Raw genomic sequence first — 13640 nt, 5'->3', positions numbered from 1 at the left:
AGAAAAAGCTTGAAAATCTTCATTTTCGTCTTTTCCATTCTCCTTTTCCATGATGGAATGATTATAAAGCCCTTGGGCCATTAGGTCAATGAGCGCAATGAGGTCAATAAGAGCCAATGGATTACGTGAGTCGGTTGATTTCTTAATCTTGGCTCTTTTATTTTGGAACCAAATTTTGATCTGAGATTCATTTAGCTTAAGATCTCGTGCCAATGCTTGACGACGTTTATCATTTGAATATCTGTAACACAATTGTCAACAAAGGATGAAGAAAGAAAGACAATCAATTGACAATTAGTTTCGACGATTGAGATTAACAAGAAAAGAGGAAAAGAAAATTGTTTCAATTGTTACTTACTTGTTATCATTGAATTCTTGCTTCAATCGCGCTAATTGCTCGGCTGTGAACGCTGTTCGAGGCCTTTTCTCGTTGGCTTTTTTGTCCTTTTTCTCGATTTTCTCGATCTTGAACCGCTATGAGAAAATAAGACAAAAAGAAGATTAGTTTCGACTACATATTCAAAGGTACAGGTAATTTATCAGTTGAAGATTAAAATATTTTAGATTAACTAAATGATAACATCAAGAGATGATGACGAAGGTCTATCCGAGTATCTTGTACAGTAAATCCATGCAGGCAAACTTGATGTGATTGCTGAGGTGGGTGAGGTTACATGGCGATGGCTCGATGATCCATCGGAGGTGGTTGAGTACACGGAATCATCGTCCCGCTCATTAGTACTGAACGAGGTTCGACTTTTCTTGAAATGTTGTCACTTTCACTGTCACAATCCAGTGGACGTTTTTTATTATTTATTTTACTATTTAATTGATTAAAAGGATGATTAGTTTTTTGTATTGTATCTTCAATTCACTAAATGATAACACCGAGAGAGAGAGAGAGAGAGAGAGATGATCACCTAAAACTAGATTTAATAGATAATAGGATAGGTAATAAAAAAATTGTAAAATTAATTGCGATAACAAAGAGATTCACAAGTGAAGATGATCTAATCATCTTTTTGAACGTTTTCTTAATTATTTACTAATGATTATTAAGAATATAAATTGATTCCATCAAGAAAAAAAGGTGAGTCAAAATGTTGTAAAAGAAAACACTAATTAATAGTTTGTGCGATGAAATAATGAACAAAACTCTGAGAGAATTGAGTTGATTGAATTTTCGTTGCTAAAAACTAACCGAACAATTAAAAAACAATCAATCAGAAACGAGTGAACAATTAAAGTTGACCGCAAAATGGAAAAACTAGATGGCGACACTGATCAGAATTCTAGAACTGAAATAAACGAAAACACTTTTGGTAATAAAAAGTTCTGACGGAAGGATGGGCGTGATAAGGTGTATCTTTTTTCATCGAAGCGTTGAAATAATTCAAGTTTCTATTGCTTTTGATTGTTGAAAAGACTCACGTACTTTCATTTCATTTGTTAATCAAAACGTTGAGCCTTTGAAGTTTAGTTGATTTTGTGTTCACAATATTAGAACATAAATTTTTCCAATCATAACAATCAGTGCTGATCATTTGGTCTACTGTTGATTATCAAGAATAAACTTATATTCGAAAAGTTCATCACAATTAACTTTTACCTCGTTTTTAAAGTTTATTTATATTTCTAGTGTTTAAAGTGTCGTAAATCCATCTGATTAGAAAAGTTGATTAACTGTAACAATTTGCTTTTCCCAACGTAAAATCAATCAACTAATTGTAAAGTTGATTCGATTATAGAGAAATTGTGTTGATTACAATAATCTTAATTGTTGGATAAGAAATGGATATGATTAAACGAGCTTTCATCTGGTTCCTATTGATTGCAATTCCTTCATTGGAAGCACAGAAAAGTAAGTTGACAACAATTAACTAATCATCCAAAAAGATTGACAGTATTGTTACATTTTTCCCCACTAATCCCAGACAGTTAATCGTAACAATTAGGTTAATCTAATTCCATGTTCTCGCCTTTAACCCGAAACAATAACAAAACAATGAAACCAAAAAAAAAGAGCGAAAATTAATTCTAATTCTGAATTCAAACTATTCACTTCTCTTACTTTTCTCTCATCTCTCTTTCTTCCTCCATTTTAAATCTCTTTCTTTCTCTCTTTCTTCATCATCTTCTCATTGTCTTACCCAATCCTTTCACCCACGTTAATTGATTTCAAGCCCCATCCCTTATTTAATGAATACCTCATAAGCCATAATCATCATCTCGTCATATTCATCATCATGATTATCGCCATCAAATTTCAGATAATTTGTCACCATGGTAACGATTAACTGTCCATGTGAGACAATTTAATTTATTCATGAAAAGTACTTATAATAATCCTGATAGAGGTAAAATTTTCTAATCAGATTTAATGTCAAGATGAACAAAATTAATTGTAGTTAATGATTATGATTACCATTAGTGCTTATTGAAACTACTCAATCATTTGGTAAATTAGGGAATTACAATTCTGTATATTTAATTGTTGACAGTTCCAAGTCCGGAAGGCAAAAGTAATCAAAATCAACAGAAAATGAAAACAGAAAAACAAATCACTGATTGTTAATGATTAGCTAACAATTTAACAATTGTTTTCCTTTTTTCAATCAAAATAAAACCATAGATTTTGATTAATGATTTAATTTGATTCCTTTGTTTTCTTAGACTATTTCTTGATTAAAATCATTCAAGGTGTTTAGTCATCATTACCTCATCAAAGTTAATTATCTTGTTTTTTTTTGATGAATTAATTTGATTGCAATGACAAATGATCACAATTTAACAAAAAAAGACACACAAACAATTGACTAGAATTACAATCAAGCAAACAATTAATTTCCGGAAACAGATGAGTAAACAACAATTTAAGGATGGACAAGTAAAGGCTTCTTGTTAATTGTTGACTTGCCATTGCAATCAAATCAACAATTAAAGGTTAAACATAATTGGATTAACAATCTTGGTCAATTTGTGGTTAACAAGGTTTTCTGTAATTAATTTGTATTCAGTTAGTGTGATTAACTTTAATGCTTAACTGTAATCAAATTATTAATTAAATTATGTTTTTCTAGTTTTTTTAAACTTTTAGTTTAATTTAATTTCAAAATTAACGAAACAAAAAGTTTACAATACCATCTTGAAGATAGTGAAACAAATGCTGACCAAACCTTAATTTAGTTTAAATTGCTGATTGTTATCAATTTTAGTTAAATTTATTTACGATGAATAATTATGAATGAGATGATTGTAATTAACTCAGGGTCAAATTGTAACCAAATAATCAGCACAATTTAATGATTAATATCAAGAAAAAAAATTCACAAAGAATCAACAATTAAGAAACCGAGCAGATTTTTCTTAATTTCTTGGTTAAATTGTTGATTAAGATGAAATTAGAATCACTCATTCATCAAAGTAGAGTTTTGAAACAATTAAGAATACTAATCAGCTAATTAATCATAATAATAATCATGATAATTAAGACAAAATCATCAACAGTTGAACCAAATGATTAAGAAACTTTCATTATCAAATTAAATTGCAACATGGAAAAAATTGATTAACAACTAAATCAATGAAATAGATTTAACAATTAATAACAAATAGTCAGTAACTTAATAGCAAATAATCAAGGAAAAGTTAATTTAACCATGAATAATTAACATGCTGATGATGTTAATTAATTGTCCATTTACATGAGATAAAAGTGAAAGAAAATAATTACAAACAAACAATTAAGTTAATTAACCAACAAAATTTGACAATTTGATTAAGTTGATCATCATCAGGGTAAAAATGAAACATTAATATAAATTAAGGTAAACAGGTAATCTAATCATGACAATTTAAAATAATCTAACGTGATTGAAAACGATTCCAGGTCAGTTAATTAATTAAATTAAGATACCAAGAAAAATAAAGGTTTGTCAAACATTAGGCGTAATGATTAATTTGATTACATCAATAACATTATTGTCTAATCATGATTTAATTGTTGTTGATTATGATGATTAGATGATAATAAGTTGTTACTTAAATTGTTGTCAGTTGAGACCTTTGGAAACCTTGAAAATTGTATTACAAGGTTGATCAGTTTCCAAACTGATTTAACAGTAATAAGCAATAGACAAAGTAGAGATGATGAAGATTGTGTTGATGAAGATGAAGATGAGGATCAAGATGATGATGATGATGATGATGATTGAGATGATGAACAAGAAGAGCCTTGAAATGCCAATGAGATTTGCGAGATGATTGAAATCGACATGAAAAGAAACGATATCAACTTTCAATATTATTATTCAAATCAACTGATTAACATGAAAAATTTTGACAATTAAATCAATGGTTTTGTAACTTTGATAATCTATCAATAGTAACAGGGATGATTTCCATTCAAAAACTGTGATTCCAATTCAATAGGTGTGTTGATGATTAATCTGTTATCAGGTAAAGAAATTGAATTAATCGTCTTGATTCAATTTCTTTCCATTATTGTTGATACAATTACAACACTAAAGAAAATCAAAAATTCTGTCAAAACATTTCGATCAACTATTCAGTTTTCCCCTGACCACTCATGGCGATTATTTCAATCATCATGATACACACGATAAGCTGATTAATTCAATTATACAATAAGAAAAAGAGATTAATTCATTTTCTGAAAGGAAGAAGAAAACAAAATCTACTTGGAAATAATATCCATAAGAAAAAAGAGAGAAAGAAAAACTTTTCTCAGTTCATTAGAACTTTTTCTTTTTCTATTATAAGAACTTTGAAAGTTTACTTGTTATTCGAGATGAATCATGTTAACCAATTATGATTAGTTTTAATTGTTAATCTATTGTTTATTATTATGATAATAAACGATGATTGGAGGGCAAATACAAAAAGTGAGGCGAGAAAATTAAAGTAGAACTCAAGAGAAGCGAAAAAAAGTCGAGCGTGAGTTTAGCTCCTGATAGAATTGGGGGAAATGCTCAAGGCGCACCCATGAATAGTAAAGGGTATGATGAAGATGATGAAGATGATAAAGATGATAAAGGTAAAGAGAGAGAGAGAGAGAACAAAATTATCTGTATTAAAGAAGAATTAAATTGTTGAAGGTTTCTAATGGTAACTTTCAATTCTATTCAATTAATTGTGAGATAAACAAGATGAAACTTGTTAACCATGATTCTTGCTTTTGTTTTTCCAATTATTATGGTTAATATATTTACAATGAAAAGCGAATCAAAGTCACGCTATTTGAAAGCTCAAGAAAGTATATTAATCACAATTAACTTGACCATTTGCGTAGATGTACATATATGTATGTGTGTTTGTATTGCGAGTTTCATGCTAATGGACCACGTTAGTGACCACCAGTGAAACGAGATGACCATACAAACATAGTACTTGTTTCATCATCATTGAGGAAACAAAACACAACTAAAGACTTATTTGAATTACTAATGGATTGGACACGAAATTAAATTAACGTAGTTGATTGTAATTACTTTTTCTCGAGGAGCTTTACCTTAATTATCATCGTAAATGATTTCTCAGAATGAAGAAGCTTTTTTTTTCTTAATACTTTACAATTATCATTAATTTAATTCCTTTAATATATCAACAGTCATCATTACACTACGGTAACTACTCGCTACTACTAAATATCATCAACAATTAAATTACCTGCTGGTTTACAATTAACAGTTTCTTTTTTTCAGATTCACTTTTCATCAACTATAATCATTCATTAATTCAGGTCAAGTTCATATTCACATTAAGATGAGACTGAGAAATTGAAATCGCTTTTTTTGTCAATCATAATGAAAGTGTTTCAATACAAATGACAATCAGTTGATTGCTGGAAATCAATTTATTAGTTTGGACAATGAAGTTGAAAAAACTTTACTCAAACTTTTTGATTGTTGTAACGTTCACAATTAACGTTGTTTCCTATAGATGGATATGATTATAACAACTAAATCAGTATGATTGTTTATTCATTGTATTAATAAATAAATAATAAGTAATTAATTTTAATCTTGTAAAAGATTAATCAATGAGAAACCGGTTTAACCCATTTCTTAACCCAAAATTAGTTTAACCTTGATTGTTACTTTGATTAACTTTGATTAACTTTTTTCCCAATGGTTTAATCAAGAGTTTCCAATAAAACAAATGTCAATTATACTTAAACATATCATTTTTAATCATTTTTCCTCTTTTCATTTTCTCATTTGTTTACAATAATTAATCTTAAATTTAATTTTAATTTAATTGTTGATTACCATCTTAATCGGATTGTTTTTTGTTTCTTAATCACAGCAAATATCCAATTATGTGTTCCAGAGGATTTAATCAATGAATGTCATACAATGGCCAATCTATTTCCAGGTTTGATTACCTGTATCTCAGCTAAAGATAAGTAAGTCACGAAATCATCACAATTAAGAATAAATTAAATGATAATTAGCAGCAATTGTAATCGTTAGCAATCAACGAAACGTCAAAGAGAAAAGTTTTTTTTTTCAGAAAAATTCATATAACAATCAAGAGTTAAATTGTTTACTTATTTGAATGATATTAAGTTGAATTACCTTAAGTTTACCAATAGCAAAAGAGGATGATTAAGATAATTATGATTTGGAAGGAGGATTAACTTGAAGGTAGCAATTAAATCAATTGATTGTTTACCTGGTTAATATTACCAAAAATAGTGAACTTGTGTTTACAATTTCAACTTTAACTATGAAAACCTTGCAATGGAAAACATGAAAATTGATTTTCTATCCAACTAATAACAATTAACTAACATACAAGGTTTTCAATTAATAAATACAATTAGTAATACGATAAGACAATAATTGTTTACAATCACAGAAACATCGTCCACTTGAATGATTAGTGGATAGGAAATGATTAACTATTCAAGATCGTTGAAATAATTAAGATGATTAACTTAATATCAATGGTTGATTTTTTTTCTAATTGTAACCTTGTTTAATTTAATCACTTTCCAATTGATAGTTAACCATTTGGTTGATTTAGCATTTCAATCTAAATGATAATAGATGATTACAATTTATTAACAATGGAGTTAAACAGAAGCTAATTAGTTAAAGTCTATTAGTTGATTGTGATAATACACCTTTTAATTGTTATTTGTTAAGCTAATTAACTTACTGATTGTATTTTTTGCTCACAAAAAATCATTAACAGTTTATTAAGTTTAGTTGGTTAGTTAATTTTGTTCTGGGTGAATTAACAATCAACGATTTCTAATTAACAATCAAATGATTCACGATTTAAATACAATTTAAACAATACAAATTGTAATGATTAAGAGTTGCTGTTAATTTAATCATGAAACGTTTTCGCAGCTAATTGTGATCAATTAGAAATGTTATTATATTAATTGTTGGCAATTCTTACCTTTTATTTATATATAAATTGTTATTCAGAATATATGGTTGACAATTAATTTTATTCATTAATTGTTGATTAGTAATTAAAGATTCTCACATTCTGATTATTGAAAAATTAATAAATCTCCAACAGTTAATATCCCATTTTAATTGTTAATTGTTGTTAACTTTTCTTTTTCTCATCATCAATGATTATCCTCAATTAAAAATATGAGAAATCAATTAGAGGTCAAATCATCAGGTTACCAAGTAACAATTAACTTTCATTATGATACTAATCAACTTTTAGGTCTCAGTATTAACGGTTGTTAAAATTCAATAATGATAATCAGTAAATTATCACAATCACTAATTGTTACAATCAATCATTTTGGGTCATTAAGCTTATTAGTAGTTGAGATGGTCAAAGGAAAATGATAACAATCAATTAACGATTGACCAATAAACTGTAAACTGACATATTAATATATTAATTGTGATGAAATAATTTCCAACAATCAGTTGATTTTAACAAAATTAACTTAATTTGAATTTGTTTTGTTGAGTAAAAAAAAACGCAACGATATCATTTGATTGATTCAACGGTCAATTCAATGGTCATCGACAATTGAAAGTGTATTTTCATGACTATTTTGTTGATCAAGTGGGTGTTGGTGGTTGAACATGATTCAATTAAGAATCTAGTAAATCGAGTAATCAAATAATTGACCAACAATTAAGAAGATAAGAGAGTAAAACTAATTGTTTACTCCACGATTTCAGGTTCGCATGCATGGGAACAATAGCAAGAGGCGAAGCCGATACGATGAACGTTGACCCTGAAGATCTTTACCTTGCAGGTTCGATATTTGGATTAGAACCTTTTCTAATGGAGGAATATGAACGAAGTAAGTTCTCTAAATTGTCCTTAATTGTTTAGAAGATTCCAACTAAATTATACATCAATTATTTCCATAGAACGGTTCAGATACAGAGCTGCTGTTTTGATACCCAAAAACTCAGAGATCACATCGGTAAATGACCTTAGGGGTAAAAGATCTTGTCACACTGGGTATGGACGAAATGCTGGTTGGTACATGCCGATGGGTCAGTTGATTGTCGAGCGAGTTGTCCAGCAAGATTGTCGAAGTCTATTACACACTGCTTCTGGTTTCTTTTCGCAAAGTTGCCTTCCAGGTAGATGGTCAAAAGATCCGTTAGTGGACAGACACCTAAGTGAGTAAATCAAATTAACCTCTACAATTAACTTCTTGCGGTCAATTTGAAATTAAATGATTCCCATCAAGAGCTATGATTGTTATGCATAATTCATTAACTTTTAAATGAATTGGTGATAATAGATGATGATGATGATCGTCATCATGGATTAGTGATCAATTTAAATTGAATATATTTTAGATTAATTCAATTGTTGATCAACCAGCATTGAGAATTAAAAAGTCGCACCCAATTTACCTTCATCTAAGTGTGGGTTATCCTTAACCAGAAATCCTCATCACCTTAATCTCAATTAAAATATGTAGTTAAACCGATAATGGTTTAATTGTACTTACCTTTTTTCTTGAGCCTCGTTGATTGTTACTAAATTTACAACAATTTACACACAGTAATCAAGATTATCGAGGCCATTAGACATTAAATATCAGACATTAACAATACAAATAATTTCACTGATTGTTATTATTGTTATATCCATTCATTAATCACAAAAGGTAACACTAATTGAGGTAAGGTTGATTACTGACCATTAAATGTATTGGTGTGGTCAATGATGATGTTAATTGTTGATGATCTTGATATGAAAGATTAAAGTTAATTAGGAAACAAAATTGATCAAGGTTTTATTATCATTTCGCTTCTTTGAACATCATCAACTGATTAATATCTTGTTGATTGTTTTCTGTATCTTAATCAAATTCTGGTCAACTAATTAAAGATTATCATCACTCGAGATCAAGTTAATCAGTGTCAAATGTCAGATTGTCAATTATGCTACTCTTTAAATTGATTGATTATTTTTTGATAAGCAATCAAATTAATCAACGAGTTTAGATAAGTAATTTGCCCTTAGGCATTTTCATCATTTTTATTACTTTATATTGATTTTGTTTGATTGTAAACAATTGTTTTTATCTTTCTCTTTGATTGTTTTAATTGAATTGCGATTCGTGTTTAAGGTTAGTCTTTGTTTGGTTAGTTTTTTAATTAACTGTGGTAGTTTAATTGCTCCTTGTACAGAAATTAATGGTTTACCAACCAAGATGAATCAATTGAAATTAAGTAATGACGACAATTTAGCCGATTGGTTTAAATTGTGATTAGTGTTTTTTTTTCAACAATTTGGTAAATTCCCAAACCTATCTCTTAATTAAGAAACAAACCTGAACAATTAACTTGATTTTTGAAATCACAAAATCATCATTACCATGAATCAACATTGGTAAGACCAAATTCAATGATTGTTGAAAGTAATTAACTTTAATTGGTCAAAAAATTAATCAAGATAATACTAGTGACATATTCAACAATTAAGCGACAGTTAATCATGAAAAATTTACCAGAAACAAAAAGTTGTAGGTATTGAAAAGTAACATCATCATTAACTAATTGATTAGACAAGTGATTAGATATGTCAGAGTCTCTAATGAAACAATTTACTAATCACTTACGTATCAGTTAATCATCTCCTCCATAACTAATGATAAATATCAATACCTTTCGTCAGCCTGAACTAAAAAACTAAATACAAAACAAAACTGACAGCAAATTGAATTGTTAACAACCAACAATTAGTTAACTAAACCACAAACCCCTTGTAAATATGATCACAATTAACAAGCCGAATACAAGATAATTACATACATTTGTATTTCAACATGAAAAACACAATCAACTCAATTCTAAATGGAACCGAATTAACCAGTTCTATTTTCAACGATTCCAATCACAATAGGTAACAATTAACTCACATGAAAACTAATTCCTACTATGAGAAGGTGAAAATAAAATAAAATATTCAATGATTATGATTATGATTGATTCATCAATTGACAATCTATAATTAAAGTTGATGAACCAATGAATTAAAACCCTCAACATATTCAAATGTACATGATAACTTTTACTTTTCATCAATAATCATTAACAACAATTTCTTAATAACTATTAGGATAATAATGAAAAAATCCTTTAATCATCTACCTACTGGTGATCATTAATTCATTGAACTGTGTTATTATCAATGAATTGAGAAAGTTTTAAATTCCAAATGAAAATGAATGACAATTTCGTGCGTACGAAAGATGAAGATAACGAGAGGATGATGATGACCTTAGAAGATGATGTTTTAAGCCTGATTGCGATTGCAAATCACGATAAAAATTTAATTTCTCTTCTTCTACGAGAATTAACTTCAATCATTGGCGATTTGTTTTCATTTTCTAAATGATAATAATAGTGAATCGAAAACAAAGCAAAGAAAACAAACTTACCTCACAAAAGAAAATGAATTAACCTGAGCTTCGTTTAAATGGCCTCAACCAAATCAAATTATCGAAGGTTCGACCTTGGATCGAACTATTTAATCGTTATCTTGATCATTTGGCGATTAATCAACTTATCAAAAATACTAAATTAACTTCAATTTATTGATCACTTTCTTTATATTGACCAACTGATGTGCTTATTTAATTGTCTTCAAACTTTAGGGGACTTTTAATTGACTTTGAACGAAAATGAATCTTACCTTTTTTTACTTAATTTCTCATGTTAATTGTTGCGATTCAAATTATTTCTCATTGATTTGTTTTTCGATTTTCATCAGAACGACAACATCCAAAGCTTTGTGAGCTTTGTAAAGATCCGTTCTCATGTTCTGATTCTGACGAATACGCTGGTTACGATGGAGCGATTAAGTGTCTTGTCGATGGTCGAGGTGATGTCGCCTTTACAACTATCGAAGCTGTTGTCCAATTGTTTGGTAAATTGTCACCCGATTTGATTGATAATTATCAATTCTTATGTCCAAATGGTGCCAGGGAAAAGATTAATTATAACGCTTGTGATTGGGGAAAACGGCCTAATAATGTTTGGGTTATACGACCTGACAGATTACAAGATCCACGACGAGGTAATATTATTGTCGATTTCTATGTTATTATTAATTGTTAATTCTAAATGTTTTTTTCTCCGTTTTCTCTTTATTGATCATAGCCCAAGATCGTAAATTGTTTTACAATTTCCTAGAACAAATTCACTTCCGTAATAAGGTGACACCAACTCGACCTTTTCCTCCTCTTTGGTTTGACAAAGTTTTCGTGTCAAGTGTCAATGTCACGAACATCTTGAAAATCGTAGGTCCTGGTGGACGAGATACGATGACCTATGGAGAGTATTTGGGTTAGTTAATCAAAACAAATCGTCGATAATTTCTAACTAATTGAATCGCCTTGAGCTAAATTGTAATCCTTTCTCTTTGATTCATTCAGGTGATTATGCAAATTCAATCAATTTACCTGTTGGATGTAATAAAAGGGTCATCCGATTATGTACTTCATCGCAAGCGGAACTATTCAAGTGTTTGGATTTACAAAAAGTGGCCTATTCCCGACGAATTACACCAGAGATTCGATGTGAAAATCCAGGCTATTCCTTGGAAAGCTGTATTAGATCTGTGGCCTCAGGAGCGTCTGATTTGATTAGTCTTGAAGCTGGTGATTTCTACAAGGCCGCAAGGTAATTGTTTCTGACCTTGAGGGTTAATCTTTCGTTCAATTAGGCCATTTGTTTATTAATTTTTTTTTCTCGATCAACCATAGATATCGTGGACTTAAGCCTGTTGCTCGTGAGCGTAATAATGGTACAAATATCGCCTCGTACGCTGTTGCTGTTGTTCGAGTCCCAAGTGAGATCAATTCTCTCAAGAATTAGCGAACGCTTCAGTTTGCTCAACGGGATTCGGAGATACCTCAGGTTGGATCTCACCAATGGGAACTCTCATTTCGCAAGGTTTAATCGCGAGAGAAACTTGTAGTCGATCTTCAGAAGTTTCAAGATTTTTCCGTTCCATGTGTGTCCCAGGGGCAGGTGATTTCCGTTATAATGTCAACGTTTCGGGTGCTGATGTTTTGTGTCGCTTGTGCTCTGGCGACGGTAAAGGAGGTCATATTTGCGAGAAGTCGGCTCTTGAACTTTACTCCGGTGAGACCGGAGCATTCAGATGTTTAGCTGAACGTAAAGGTGATGTCGCTTTTGTAGGCCATTCGACGGCTCTTCGTTACACTGATCGTCATAATTTCAACGCAAATGAATATTGGGCTACGAGTTTAAGGTCAGATGATTTCCGTCTTCTTTGTGCGTCGGGTGGACAGGCTTCGATAAACGAATATGAAAAATGTCACATGGCTCAAATTCCGTCAAGATTCATAGTGACTCGAAATAACATAAATTACGAAAACTATACGCACATAGTCTCGTTCCTTTCGAGTCTTTCCGAAGTTTTCACTGGAAAAGCTCGATATTCGTTCAAATTGTTTGGACATTACGAAGGAGAATCGAATTTACTCTTCGGCGATACAACGAACTCAATCGTCGCTCTCGAAGAAGATGCTGATTATACTCAAGAATTGGGGAAATTCCTTCCAATTTTGAGAAATATGGATCAAGTTGCATGTGAAAATTCAGGGAACTTCATTTCCTCTCAACTAATTATCTTTATCTTCACAATATTATCAAGCTGGTTAATCATTTCCCTCTAAATAAAAACAATTTAAACTATAAACAAGAAAAAGAAAGACAGAGAGAGAGAGAGAAAAGAGTCAAAACTAAATCTAAATCTTTTATTATTCTCAACTATTAACAATTAAAACAAACTATTGATTGACAAATTGTAATCCTTTCGATTACGAATCCAATGTAAATAAATTACTATCTCTTGATTACTATTGTAAAAAAATTCTTACTTTTGTCTCTTTCCAATTGATGGTCAACAGAAATCAAAACAAACATGGACTCAAATCAAATCCTTTTCTGTATTACAATTATTATATTTCGTTATCAATTATTACAATTAAAACTTTAATCAATTATAATCCTCATGCTGATTAATCCTCTTTCTTAATCCACATGATCAATTTTCCCGTTTAACTTGAAATGTACAATTTTTCCCATTGGGATAATAGTAATGAAATGGGATGATTATTTTTGGATAATAAA

At 30.0% G+C, this 13640-nt stretch overlaps 1 protein-coding gene across 1 annotated transcript; it reads left to right on the top strand.

The window, feature by feature from the left end:
• Positions 1-1400: 1400 nt before the first annotated feature.
• LOC128396330 (transferrin-like) lies at positions 1401-13516 on the top strand. Its single transcript, XM_053356902.1, is given in 9 exon segments — positions 1401-1861; positions 6328-6427; positions 8190-8314; positions 8385-8642; positions 11251-11556; positions 11640-11825; positions 11915-12161; positions 12245-12342; positions 12345-13516. Coding segments are annotated over 9 exon segments (2229 nt in total). The 5' UTR covers positions 1401-1791; the 3' UTR covers positions 13184-13516.
• Positions 13517-13640: the final 124 nt, after the last annotated feature.

Source organism: Panonychus citri, unplaced genomic scaffold (genome assembly GCF_014898815.1).
Source record: "Panonychus citri isolate SS breed McGregor unplaced genomic scaffold, ASM1489881v1 Contig00143, whole genome shotgun sequence".
Taxonomy (NCBI): domain Eukaryota; kingdom Metazoa; phylum Arthropoda; class Arachnida; order Trombidiformes; family Tetranychidae; genus Panonychus; species Panonychus citri.
This window is presented reverse-complemented; position numbering and strand designations above follow the sequence as displayed.